The sequence below is a fragment of the Lissotriton vulgaris genome, chromosome 4_1, assembly GCF_964263255.1.
Source record: "Lissotriton vulgaris chromosome 4_1, aLisVul1.2, whole genome shotgun sequence".
Classification (NCBI taxonomy): Eukaryota; Metazoa; Chordata; class Amphibia; order Caudata; family Salamandridae; genus Lissotriton; species Lissotriton vulgaris.
The window spans coordinates 119719290-119731602 of record NC_141691.1 but is presented as its reverse complement, the minus strand read 5'-3'; the positions used below and the strand labels follow the sequence as shown (position 1 = coordinate 119731602).

Genomic DNA, 12313 nt, shown 5'->3' with positions numbered 1-12313 from the left:
GTAACTGACATCTGTGGATAGATTGTCCAGAATCAAGTAATATTGTGGGCACTGTTAGATTTTAACCCATGACAGAAAAATTACATTCAAGCCTACAGGCAACTGACCATACATATTCTAATGCTACAAATGCTACTATCAAGCTTACCAGTCTTCCTTCATCAGAGCTTTCACCTGAGCTATGATCCACTCCACTTCTGAGGTCGGGCAATCCCAAACTTTCTTTGCCATGGAGACTTGCTGGAGGTCTTTGAGGATCTGCACGAGATGGAACGTAAAACACAATTTGTCAAATGGGAGGAGGTAGTGCCCCTCCAACATGGCATTTACTACTAACATATCCAATTTCAGTACAAAATACATTACTTCTCCACCAATGAGGAGAAATATACAAAAGGGTAAAAACAGAAGTGGATAGGAGGCAATCTGTTGAAGTGAGCTGCAGAGACCCATCAGTTTTCTGCCTACGAAGCATCCAACAGAGGTAACATGCAAGAAGGTGCAAGGCCGTAAGAAAGAGGATTTCAAACATGTGCACTAGTATTCTAAGTTAAGTGTACTGATGTAGTAAGCACTTAAAATAAAAATAGAAGTAGAGGCAGCCCCCATGCTCCACTACCATGCGTTTATCTCAATTTAAACAACAACAAAAAAGAGGTCAACTGACAAATAGCACTTTAGATAACTGGTGTGGGATGATTGACATAATATTTGGAGCAAGACATGAAAAACGCAGAAATCCAAGTCTGCATATCAAGCCCACATCATGCCTTAGCCGCCAGTTTAATTCTTGGTTTCCCATGGGTGTAGCCTCTCAGATTCTGCCAGCAGTCATTATATCAGGGTTTGGATTTTAGCAATGCATGAATTTGCCACCTTTCTGCAAATCTACATGCATGGGGCTGGAAGATTAGGAAGCAGTAGTTCTGTGGTTGGAATGCCCCTAGAGAAGTGGTCTTCAAACTTTTTAATGCCATGCGCCCTCAGGGTAAAAAAAATAATAAAGAAATCATTCCCCTTCCGCCCCTCCACCCAGAATTTTTCCCAAATATTCTTTTAAATTGGCAATGTTTAAATATGTCTAAATTTGCAGTTAAATTATGTAGCCCTTTTTAAAATGCAATCAAATACATGATTGCCAAACATACTATTCTGATCAACCAGGTGTTACTAAAGTGTAAAAGTATCCACAGTGTGATCATCCGTAATGGGGCCGGGTGTGGGGGGGGGAGGAGTGCAGGATGTTTGAGGAATACTTGGAGTTCCTTCCCCTTTGACAACTACTCCTAAATAGGACATAAGTGGCAAAAGATGTCAATGATGGCCCATTACAAAGTGGCTTACTGGTGCTTATTTTTTTCCACTTAAACGGAACGGTCATCGACATGATGCTTGTTTTGGGCAAAACCAGGTGCACCCCTGGGATGACTTAAGGTCCCCTCAGGGGAACCAAACCCCCAGATTGAAAAGCTGTTATCAGACAGGTAAACTACTTTTCACACCCTAATGTGCATACCCATAATCCATGAGGCAAGTCACAGGATCAGGCCAGTCTCTCCCCACACTATACTACGCATAGCTATCATGCAAGAGGCTTGTGTCAGGAAACATGGTACTTTCTCCCCACTGCCTACGAAGTATACATGTCAGCATGAGAGGACGTATGAATGGAGAGATACACTTTTTTAAAAACCCTACTACAGACACTTCTCATCCTGGTAAGATGTGTTAGCCTACAGGCCACTTCCTTCCCAGACCGTACTGCATATTGCTTAAGTTAAAAGGAGAGGTGTAAGCATAGAGACCACTCCTTCACTAAATTTTATTTATTTATTATTTATTATTTATTTGTTTAGTTTGTATAGCGCGACAGCTACCCAAAAAGGGTTTCCCGGCGCTGGCAGATATATAGCTGTTGAAAAGATGTAGTATTCATAGGCTAGGCAGGAACAAAACTACTGATTGAACAGCCAGGTCTTTATGGCTTTGCGGAATTGGACAAAATTTGTTTCTGTGCGCAAATTTAGGGGGAGAGAGTTCCACAATTCTGGTCCCAAAAGTGAGAAAGACCTGCCCCCACCCCCATCCTAGATAGACAAATTTTTGGCACGCTGAAAAGACCATGCGATGAGGATCTTAAACAGCGTGCAGGGAGGTAGGCATGCACCAGCAATTTGAGATATTTTGGAGCAGAGCCAAATTTAATTTTGTGCATGAAACTCAGAGTCTTAAACTTAACTCTATTTTCGACTTTGAGCCAATGCAAGGTCTTCAGGTGCTCAGATATGCGTTCTCTCCTATGACATTTACATAGCAGTCGAGCTGCAGCATTTTGCACTCGTTGGAGACGTCTCATAACAGCTTGTGATGACCCTAACAAGAGAACGGTTCCGTAGTCAAGCCTCGAGGTAATGAGGGCATTGACTACAGACTTTTGTGTGTCTTCAGGTAACATCCATAGACTTTTTCTAAGCTTGCTAACTTGATGTTGCATGGTAAGACCTTTGTCAATTATAAAGCCAAAGTTTCGCACTTGGTCGGAAGGTGTGGGAAGAGGACCCATTTCTGAGGGCCAATGCCCAATACTCCACAAATCCGGATTTGGGCCGAGGATTAAAACCTCAGTTTTGTCACCGATGAGCTTCAACAGATTTGCCTTCATCCAAGTTGCAAGGGAGATGGCGAGTTTTGGACTGTGTTTGAGAGAGAGAAAATTATCTGAGAATCGTCCGCATAGGTGAACATGGTCAGACCTTCATCTTCAGCGATCAGCGCAAGTGGGGCCACATACAAATTGAATAGCAAAGGGCTGAGCACCGAGCCCTGGGGGACCCCACACGGGGACAGATGGATACTTGATGACCCAGTATTTGAATTGATCTGAAAGGATCTTTGAGTTAAAAATGAGGTGATCTAATCTAATACCTTGCCCCTCACACCAATGGCAGAGAGGGATTTTAACAGAATACTATGGGTAATGGTATCAAACGCTGCGCTGAGGTCGAGTAAAATCAGCGCAGCTGAGTCTCCTTTATCTATTAAATTGCGCAGAAATTCCGACACCCCCAGTAGGGTAGTTTCGGTCGAAAAACCCGGGCGGAAGCCTGCTGCGTAGAGTGGAAGATGTTGTTTACCTCTATGTAGTAGGCAAGATGACTATGAACATGCTTCTCCAAAAATTTGGAGAAGACAGGCAGTAAGGAAATAGGGTGAAAATTAGCCAGAATTTTAGGGTCGGCCGTCGTTTTTTTTTTTCAACAATGGTGAAACCTTTGCATGTTTCCACATTTTGGGGACAGTGGCTGAAGTTAGGGACTGGTTTAAAACCTTGCAGATCACAGAGAGATGTTTAATGTCAAATTGCGTGAGGACTGAGATAGGGAAGAGGGTCAACAAGAGAGCCAGATTTCAGTTTACAGATTATCTTTTGAAGGTCTTGGACATTTAACTCAGGCCAGACAGTAAGTGACTCATATGTCAACTCCGACTGGAGGGAGGAATTTTCATGGTTAACATTTGTTTCAGTGAGCCCCAACTGTTGTTTAAAGATGTCAGAATAGATTGTTTCAATCTTATTTGTGAAGTAGTACGCCAATTCTTCACATTGGGCATCATTCAGAGGAAGGGGTGCAGCAATGGTTTTAGAATCCGCAAGTTCTTTGACTAGGTTAAATAAGGTTCTAGATTTATTAGTGGCTGCCGAAATGGTCTTTGCCACATAACCAGCTCGAGCTGCGGCACAGTCTTTATGATAAAGCTTAAGCCCCCTTCTATAATTCAGGCCAGCTATTGGGGAGTAATCCTTCCTCCAGAGGCGCTCAAGGCGTTTGCATTTGAACTTTACCGCTTTCAATGAATCATTAAACCATAACGCAGGGGTGTTATGTGCCTTGAGTTTCTTGTTCGTGAGTGGCAAACATGTGTCAATGGCCTCCTTGAGCCATCTATCTCTCATTCTAGCCACTGTTTCCATGTCATTTGAGTCGTCAAACATATCATCTGGGACTGAATCTAGGGCTAATTTCAAGAGATTCATATCGAGTTTCTTCCAGTTTCTGTGACCATACAGGGCTGTTAAATTAGGGGGAACAGGAGTCTCAGGAGCCGAATGATTAAAATATGTAATGAAATGATCTGTCCAGTGAAGGGGCAGGGCAGGGAAGCATTGGAGCTGAGGAAGACTAGCAAAAATAGGGTCTAATAAATGGCCACCTTTATGTGCGGCCCCGGTTTTGCACAGAGTAATATGCATGGCTGCCAAGTCATTGATTAAATTAATGGCTATATTATTCTGTGGGTCATTCAGATGAATATTTAGGTAACCTACTATAAGAAGGTTGCTAGAGTTGACCAGAAATAAGCCAACTAGATCGGAAAACTGAGACGTCCAGGTTTGTGCGGAACCGGGTGGTCGATAAACTAATAAACCAGTCAGCGTGAAATTAGAAAGTAGTGAGAGTTTAAAGCTGGCTAGCTCACAAGAATTCAAAGAAACTGGTTCCAGAGTGCATTGCAGTGATTCTTTAAAGATAATTGCTATCCCTCCCCCAGTTCTTTTAGGCATATCCATTCTGACTATTACATACTTTGGTGTCAGAGCTTCCGCAACATCTGGGCCTGCGCTGTCATTCAGCCAGTCTCAGTTAAAAACAGGGCATCTAACGTTTCGTCGGATAGAAGGTCATAGATGTTTCTTTTATGCTTACTTAGGGACCGGCAATTTAGACTACCAAAGCGCCAAGTCTGCAGCGACTTACAGCCTGCAGCCGACTGTCTACATAACTGGGGAGTATCAAGCTGTAGACTACATGTGGAGCACGTGCTAGTGCATTTCCGATCATTTTGAAAAATCTTACATTCTTCATTAATTGATCCCCGAATTGAATGCAACATGCTTGAGGAATAAACCTTTGTTATTGGGTCAATTTGGACAGAGGTCTGGGGCCCGTGGCCCAGTCGGGCGCGGACGTGCGCAGACGGGCCCGCATTTGGCGCTGCGCCGTCGGAAAGTGATGTTCATTTTATTGGCAGAGAGGAGGGTGGGAGGCAGCCAGCAACTAGAGCACTCGCCCTGATTTCCCCCCAAGATGGCGTCCGCCCCTCTCTCGCACCAGCACCTTAATCGGCTGTGCGAGGAGTGGGTTCAAGGAAGAGGTAGGGACAGTTTTAATGTGCAAATAGCAATATTTCAAGGTGCCAGCAAGAAATACACAATTTTAAAAGAATAAAATTCGATCGTGACACAGAAGTGGAAATTGATTAAAAATAAACCGCAATTTAAACACAAGGTCCTGCCTGGCCTAGAAACCCCCGGCTTTCCGCCTCAAGGGTATACAACACCATTAATCTGTGCGGCCGCGGTTTTTGTTGCTTAAAACACTGTATATTGTACTACACCTCCATGTTGTCCAGGAGATAGGCAGAAGACAATCTTCCCGTACATATCACTGTATATGTCGGTCATGCTGGGGAGGGGTTAGTTGACAGGGAAATCCATTCCGATACGCTAATATATATATAGTTATTTCCCTGGGCAGAGGGCTCAGCGGGGAGATTAGCACTTGTTATACTTACTATGGAATAGTGAGGTCTTTCATGTGAGGTGAGTACATTCCCCAACCTGCTATGCATACTACTGAGCCTGGGAAAGGGTGTGATTGGAGAGGCACTGTCTCGTTACACCCTACTCTACACAATAGTTACCTTCATGCAAGGTCTAAGCGGAGAGGCCAGTCTTTCCCCATACTCTAGTAGTGGGAATTGCAAGGGATAATTATTGTAATGAATAAAAATGTAAATTTCTCTCTTTAAAGTAATTTTGCAAACTTTCGAAAGTCTCGTTGGATCGTATATAAAAAAAAAATAGGGGTACAGAAAATCTAGTGCATATAAGTAATACATTTTACAAGAAGATATGTTCAGTTACAATGTAAATTCCTTTACAAAAGTACATGCTCGCGAGCATAGAGCAGCAAAAATTGCCCCCTGCAGAGGACTGTGCGCCTGGCTCTCACGAGAGGCTCACGAGACTCAACAATGCATTGCATGAGAGCATCATTGCTCTCACGAGAGGCATCAAGATGGAAAAAAGGGTAACCTAATACAAGCACACTACATAATGAAAGTATAGGGTAGGTCTGAAAAGAGCTTTTTTTATTAACTTTTTTTAAACTGTATTTTTAATTTTTTTTAACTTTTTTGTATCTTGTTTTTAAAAAAATGGTACAGAAACAGGGAGTTAAACAAAAAACTTCTCCTGCAAACCAAGGGAAAACACTAGAAAAAATGTTTAAAATAAACTACTGCCTAGGTGGGTATGTATGATCTTAGACAGGCTTGTTCTGTGCTGTCCTGCTTGTCTCAGAAGAAAAAAATAAATGCTTGCATAAACATCAAAAGGGGATTTATTTAAACACAAAGGGTTGCTCTCTGCTGGAGTGTTGAGTACCTGGGCAGGCACAGTGTCACCAGGTTGAAAAGAAGTGGACGCCTCGGGGGACTTACCAAGCTCTTCATCAAGGGCTATCTCAGACTGAGCAAGGCATTAATGTTGCATAACTCAAATGTCGCCACATCCCAGTGGTACTCATGCTGTATTGCTTGTTCTAACCGCCCTAATTGAACCCCTTTTCGCATATACTATTTTTACCATCTGGCACAATCTAAACAAAATTGCCACACCAAACATTCCTGAGGTGGCTGAGTTGTAGGAACAGCACTAGGCTGTTCATCTTAATCTGATGAGGTCATTCTGGTGACAGAAAATCAGCAATGTCAGAGAGGCAGCCAAAGAGGTCTAACCACAGCAAACCCAATAGTCAATTGAAGCAACAAGGAAGGAATCTTTATTTTTTAAAATAAAGGCATCCACATGAATCAATCACAATCTTTATTTTCTTCTCCCAAGTGTCTCGCGGGTGTCTCGAGATCGTACAAAAAACGAGGACTTTTTTTAGTTCTCAAATGCAACAATACATATTTGGTACTACCAAAGGTAACATAATAGTTAGGTGTGACAAAAGGATCTTTTTTTAAACCAAAGAAATTCACTGAAAAAAACAAAGGCTAAAGTAATGTTATAGTTAGGTAAATTTGTCCGGGTGAACATTAAAGTTCTGAACAAAATAAAACGGAGAAATTCACGAGTTAAAGTTAGCAGTACTAATTATAACTTGCGCCTTCTGCCATGCACTGCTTATAACCACACATATGACATGTTCCATGACATCATTTGAGTGTGTTTGTTTTATAGTTTGCATAGTGGCAGGTAACTACCATATTACTTTTCTACCTATTTTTGTACAGCCTCTGCCCAGCTAATCCATATAGGTGTTTCAAAAGCGCATGTGCTCTTAATGCACCATAGGTGTGTAGAGGTATTGAACATGTTATAAATCTCTGTGTGCAGGTGACAGTTGACAGTTGACTTGTGTTCAATACCTTCCAAAAAAGTCTTTTGGTTCTGCAGAAAAAGTTTACACTGGGCAAAGATTCTACATAGTACACAATAATTATTGTAAATGGCCTTGAATTGTTAGACAGAATCGTCACAGCATGATCATTTCTATTTACCATAGAAGACTGTGTGCACCAGCTACTAACCTATGTACATGTGCTTGTCTCGCTTCAAAACATATATTTAAAAGCATTGATTTTACATTCATCGTTCATTTCATTGTTATTTAATACAATATACACAAATGTGTGCAGGTGGCAGTCTTTATCATTAACATCTATCGATAGATGTTAATAATAAAGACTGCCACCTGCACACATTTGTGTATATTGTATTAAATAACAGAAAGATGTTAACCCTTTCCATGCTCATGACGAGCTCAGCTCGTCATGATGCACGGTTGAGCTGTGCTGATGACGAGCTGAGCTCGTCATGAAACTATGGAAATCAAAGTCTCTCAGCACAGGAGGGGAAAACACCTAGCAGCCAAGGTGTTAATGATAAAGACTGCCACCTGCAACAATGAAATGAACGATGAATGTAAAATCAATGCTTTTAAATATATGTTTTTAATTTTTTTATATTAAATATATCGTATTTTCTACATGATTATCTCGTCTACTTATCCCTTTTTTATATTGTCTATTTTTGATTTGTATTGATATAATTGCCTAGGAAGTTTCTTTCTCATATTATATTACCCTGTCCTAGGAATTGAAATATATTCACTTTACAGGGGGTCCTTGTTTATTGCAACTATACATCATTAGTTGGCAGACGAATGACTGATTGTGAACGCTGGCTAGTGACAAAAGACTCGGATAAACGCCTCATCTCGGAACTCTATCAGCTGCTCACACCCCCACTCGCGAGAGGTCGCACGGCGGGAAAGAACCGCTGGGAGGCAGCGGTAGAGGCTTTTGACGGACCGGGAATGGCACTACATATACTATAGAGCTCCCCACACAACGCACAATACTGCCGGTAGAGAAGCGGCGGTGAAACTAGCTATCTATTGGCACCTTACCCCTGTTCGGCTCAACAAAGGGAACCAGACTCAAAGCGTGCTTTGCTGGAGGGGCTGCGGGGAGCAGGGTACACTGACTCGCCTCCTCTGGGATTGCCGAGAAGTCAGGGACTACTGGATTAGAAGACATAGACAGTACATTCAACACTGAAATCCTGAGGTTTCCTGCCTAACTCTCCTGGGCCTTCCCAATGCGATCACCTTCCCCCTGAAATCCGTGCGCGGGCGTCAAATGGGGATTGCCATGCAAGCCGCATCCCCACACATTCTGTCACTTTGGGGCACAATCACTAGGCCCACTCACACAGGATGGCTACACAAAATCTGGTTACACTGGGAATGGAGCGCATCCAGGCCACACTTACACAGTCAGCTGAAACGTTCCGCAAGATTTGGTTACCATTACTGTCCCTTCTTTCGAAGGAATTTAATGAAATTACCTGCCCTGGATACCTCCGATTATTGCGCCTTACAGAGATTCCGACTGACCCTCACCTATCTCATGTAGGGACAAGATGAACGAGCTGTGAGGGCCTTGATGTTCGCTCTATTAGTTTGGCACACTGGTTGGGGCCAGGGGGGGTGGGGGGGGAGGGGGTTTTTGGTTTGTGTTCTTAAGATTGCATTCTCCTACCAGGCTTCATGCATATGTCTTCTGCCTCATACTCATGGCTCGGTCATGTATCCCGATTACAGATTGCATTATGGAGAAGACATGCTGGTCTGTCTCGTACGCTACTTATTTGTGGAACCCTCCTTTTGCAATGTATTGCCTGTACCTTTTCTAGACACCAATAAAACAAATTTGAATTAAAAAAAAAACGTTATTTATTACTTTTGCAAGTCAGAAAAATTAAGACAACAAGCACATAAGTGGGGCCATACAGCATTACATTCTAATAGCAGTGTGTTGGAGGGGTCAAGAATATAGGCATTACATATAGGCAAAACCAACAGCACATGTTATTAGTAGGCGGGGCAAAGCTGTACAATAAAGCAGAGGTGCAGGTTGGATCAGGCAGGTACAAAGTATGGTGGCTAGAGAATTGCAAATCAACAATCTACGAGAGGCATCCTCACAGCTTTCAAGCACGCATAATCCGTGGCCTAGCTTGTCACTGAGAGGAAGACAATGATATGCTCCTATAAAAACGAACAATCAACAACTTGCAAAATGGCTGCCAACCTTGCTGAGTGAGGATCACTTCCAGCACACCGAGACACAACAACCGGTGTCCAACATGTGTGCTGGCATTGCAGGAATGCAACATAGACTCCGGTGATTAACCTCCCACGTCTGCTTTGCGATTTCAAACATAACTGTAATTTCAATGAACGGACCGTCTAGACCGCAACCAGCGTCATCAACATCCTAGGTGGGTCATCATCACGGGTGGAGCAGCTTGGACGGAGGGAGACAAGCACTAAAATACAAGCGGAGCCCAAACGCTCCTGCAAACAGCACTCCCAGGGCCAACTTCCAGCACCAGAAGCTTGTGTCGGAGAGGCTCAGTCACTTTCTGCGCGCAGATGCAACCCTCCAAGCCGGCTCCATGGGCGAAGGGCAGCACGGACCACGACGTCGAGAATTGCTAGGGAGCGACGCAGTTCAGCAGCACTCACCACCAGGGTCAGTCCGTGTGGATCTGCAATGGATTTCGTGTGGTCGTCATTCAGGATGTGGATACAGTCTCCCCAGACATAAAGCGCAGAGCGGCTCGAACCATCAGAGGGGGGGGTTGCCGGACGATGAGTTCCGTGCAACCAAGAAATCCCCAGGCGTGGACAGGTCGGGAGGCTCTCCGGGGTTCCACAGCCTGTATCTGCAAGCACAGAACCGTAGCACGGCACCGCGACCATTGGAGGCGGAAGGGCTACAGGACGTACAGTCGAGACCTTGCAGCGCTCAATCAGGAGGGGAGCAGGAAATCCTCAATGCCAGTAAGTCACACTCAGTCTGTGTTATTCCAGGAAAGTGAGGCATACGATGCAAAGAGGAGAGTAGGGCGGATGGCGGGGTTAACCAGAGATATACACCGAAACGGTGATCCCCAACCCAAGAGCTCCTACAGAGGGCTCCTACTCGGCGGCCATCTTCCCACTCACTTCCTATGAGAAACTATGAGAAGATTACAGAGAACTCAGAGTGCTGCTGCTAGACTACTCCAAAATGCAAAACCACAAGCACACAACTAACATGCTTTGAGGGCGCTACACTGGTTGCCAGTTTTTCAGAAGATCCACCATCAAGCTCCTTTATATCATACACAAAGCAATGTAAGGCGAAGGGTCACTCTTCATCAGGAAGAAAATCAACAAACACACATAACAAAGAAACCTAAGCGCATGAATGGCTCCCGCTTTAAAATTCCTACATACAAGAAAAGAAACATGGGTGAAACATCTTTCTCTGTTCAAGCAGCAAGACTATACAATTTGCTAATGACAAACAAGATCCATGAACGACCAACTAAACTTCAGAAGAATAATCAAGAGCCAGCTCTTCCCCACATGATGACTTTACTCACAATAGTGTACCACAACAGCCTACTCAGACATGACCAACTATGCTTTTTACTGCATGGAGATGAGGCTGTCGTTATACATGTGTCATTGTACATAGAAGTATGCTTCCTGTTATAGGCAGATGTAAGGGAGAAAATGTATACTACACTGCAAGCTACATTCGTAAATCAGACTATGACATAAATGCTGCTTTTAGGTACAGATGGGTGCATGTATAGAGTTTAGGACTGCTATTAAAACATGAGGACATGTCATCTGTATATATAAGTTAATAAGTTATTTGAAAGAAAACATGCATTAGACAAATGTGTACATCATACCATGTATGCTGTGCTGCTTCTATTTACATGTGGATATTTATATTGTGGGGTTTACTCCAGTCACTAAAATTTTACCAAATACCATGTGTATATATGTATGTATAAGTTAATTTCCGTTTTGTTATAAAAAATATTCCCTTCAACCTGTTCCATTCCCCACCTCTCCGACCCATCCCAATAATTTTTGACTAACAACTCCCAAAAATCCTTCTCAAACTCCCTCCTCCTTTTTTAGCCATATCACCTTACTAGCAGGCACACACAAACACTACTTAAAAACCAACTTACAACTTTCCCTTACCAATCCTTTCCCACCCCTCCTCTAAACTCTACTAAACACATAACAAAATCAAGAGCACAGACCTTACACAACTAATACACAATAGCAAAAAAACACTTATTACTAATCTACTAACTATTAAACTGTATTCTTGGGTCCCAAAGTAGCGTGGTACTCACCGCAAAGTGCTTCAATGCCTAGTCTGGGGTAGTGAACGCTATATAATTACAATTTATCATTTTAATCCAAGTGGCCAATATAGACAAGGTTGTCGGATTGTGTGTGATAGGTACTCATGAGCCAACAGAAGAGCAATACGGGATGCATGGTAATGAAACTACTGTGGAGACAGGTAGATTTCAGTGTTTTACCTGTTCAATAGATAAGACTGTCTGAAAGACCAGGGTCTATTGGGAACATAAACAAAGTGATGTTCATAAAAAGCATAAAGCTGGGTCACTGAAACCCATTACTCAGATATTAAGTTTTCTTGCTCTCAGGTAATGACTGGAGGAGAGGGGAGGTTCCTGGGAGCATAATACTTGTGAACTTGGATATTAGAGGAGAATGGTGACACAACAATGAAGTTTAAGAAACCCCTGTCTAAAGGAGGCATACTTGTCGGTTTTCCCAAATAAAGTAACTCCCAATAAGGCAACACTGAAAAAGGAGGACCATTTCCCTAAAACCTACTGCATGATTTA

The 12313-nt window shown here is 43.0% G+C and overlaps 1 protein-coding gene across 1 annotated transcript in view; it reads right to left on the bottom strand.

Annotated features, from left to right (window-relative positions):
- LAS1L (LAS1 like ribosome biogenesis factor) overlaps positions 1–12313 on the bottom strand; it is a 402245-nt gene that overhangs the window by 282718 nt on the left and 107214 nt on the right. Inside the window, exon 7 of the mRNA XM_086918369.1 lies at positions 149–258. Coding sequence (XP_086774495.1) covers positions 149–258 — 110 coding nt within the window. The remainder of the gene's footprint in view (positions 1–148; positions 259–12313) is intronic.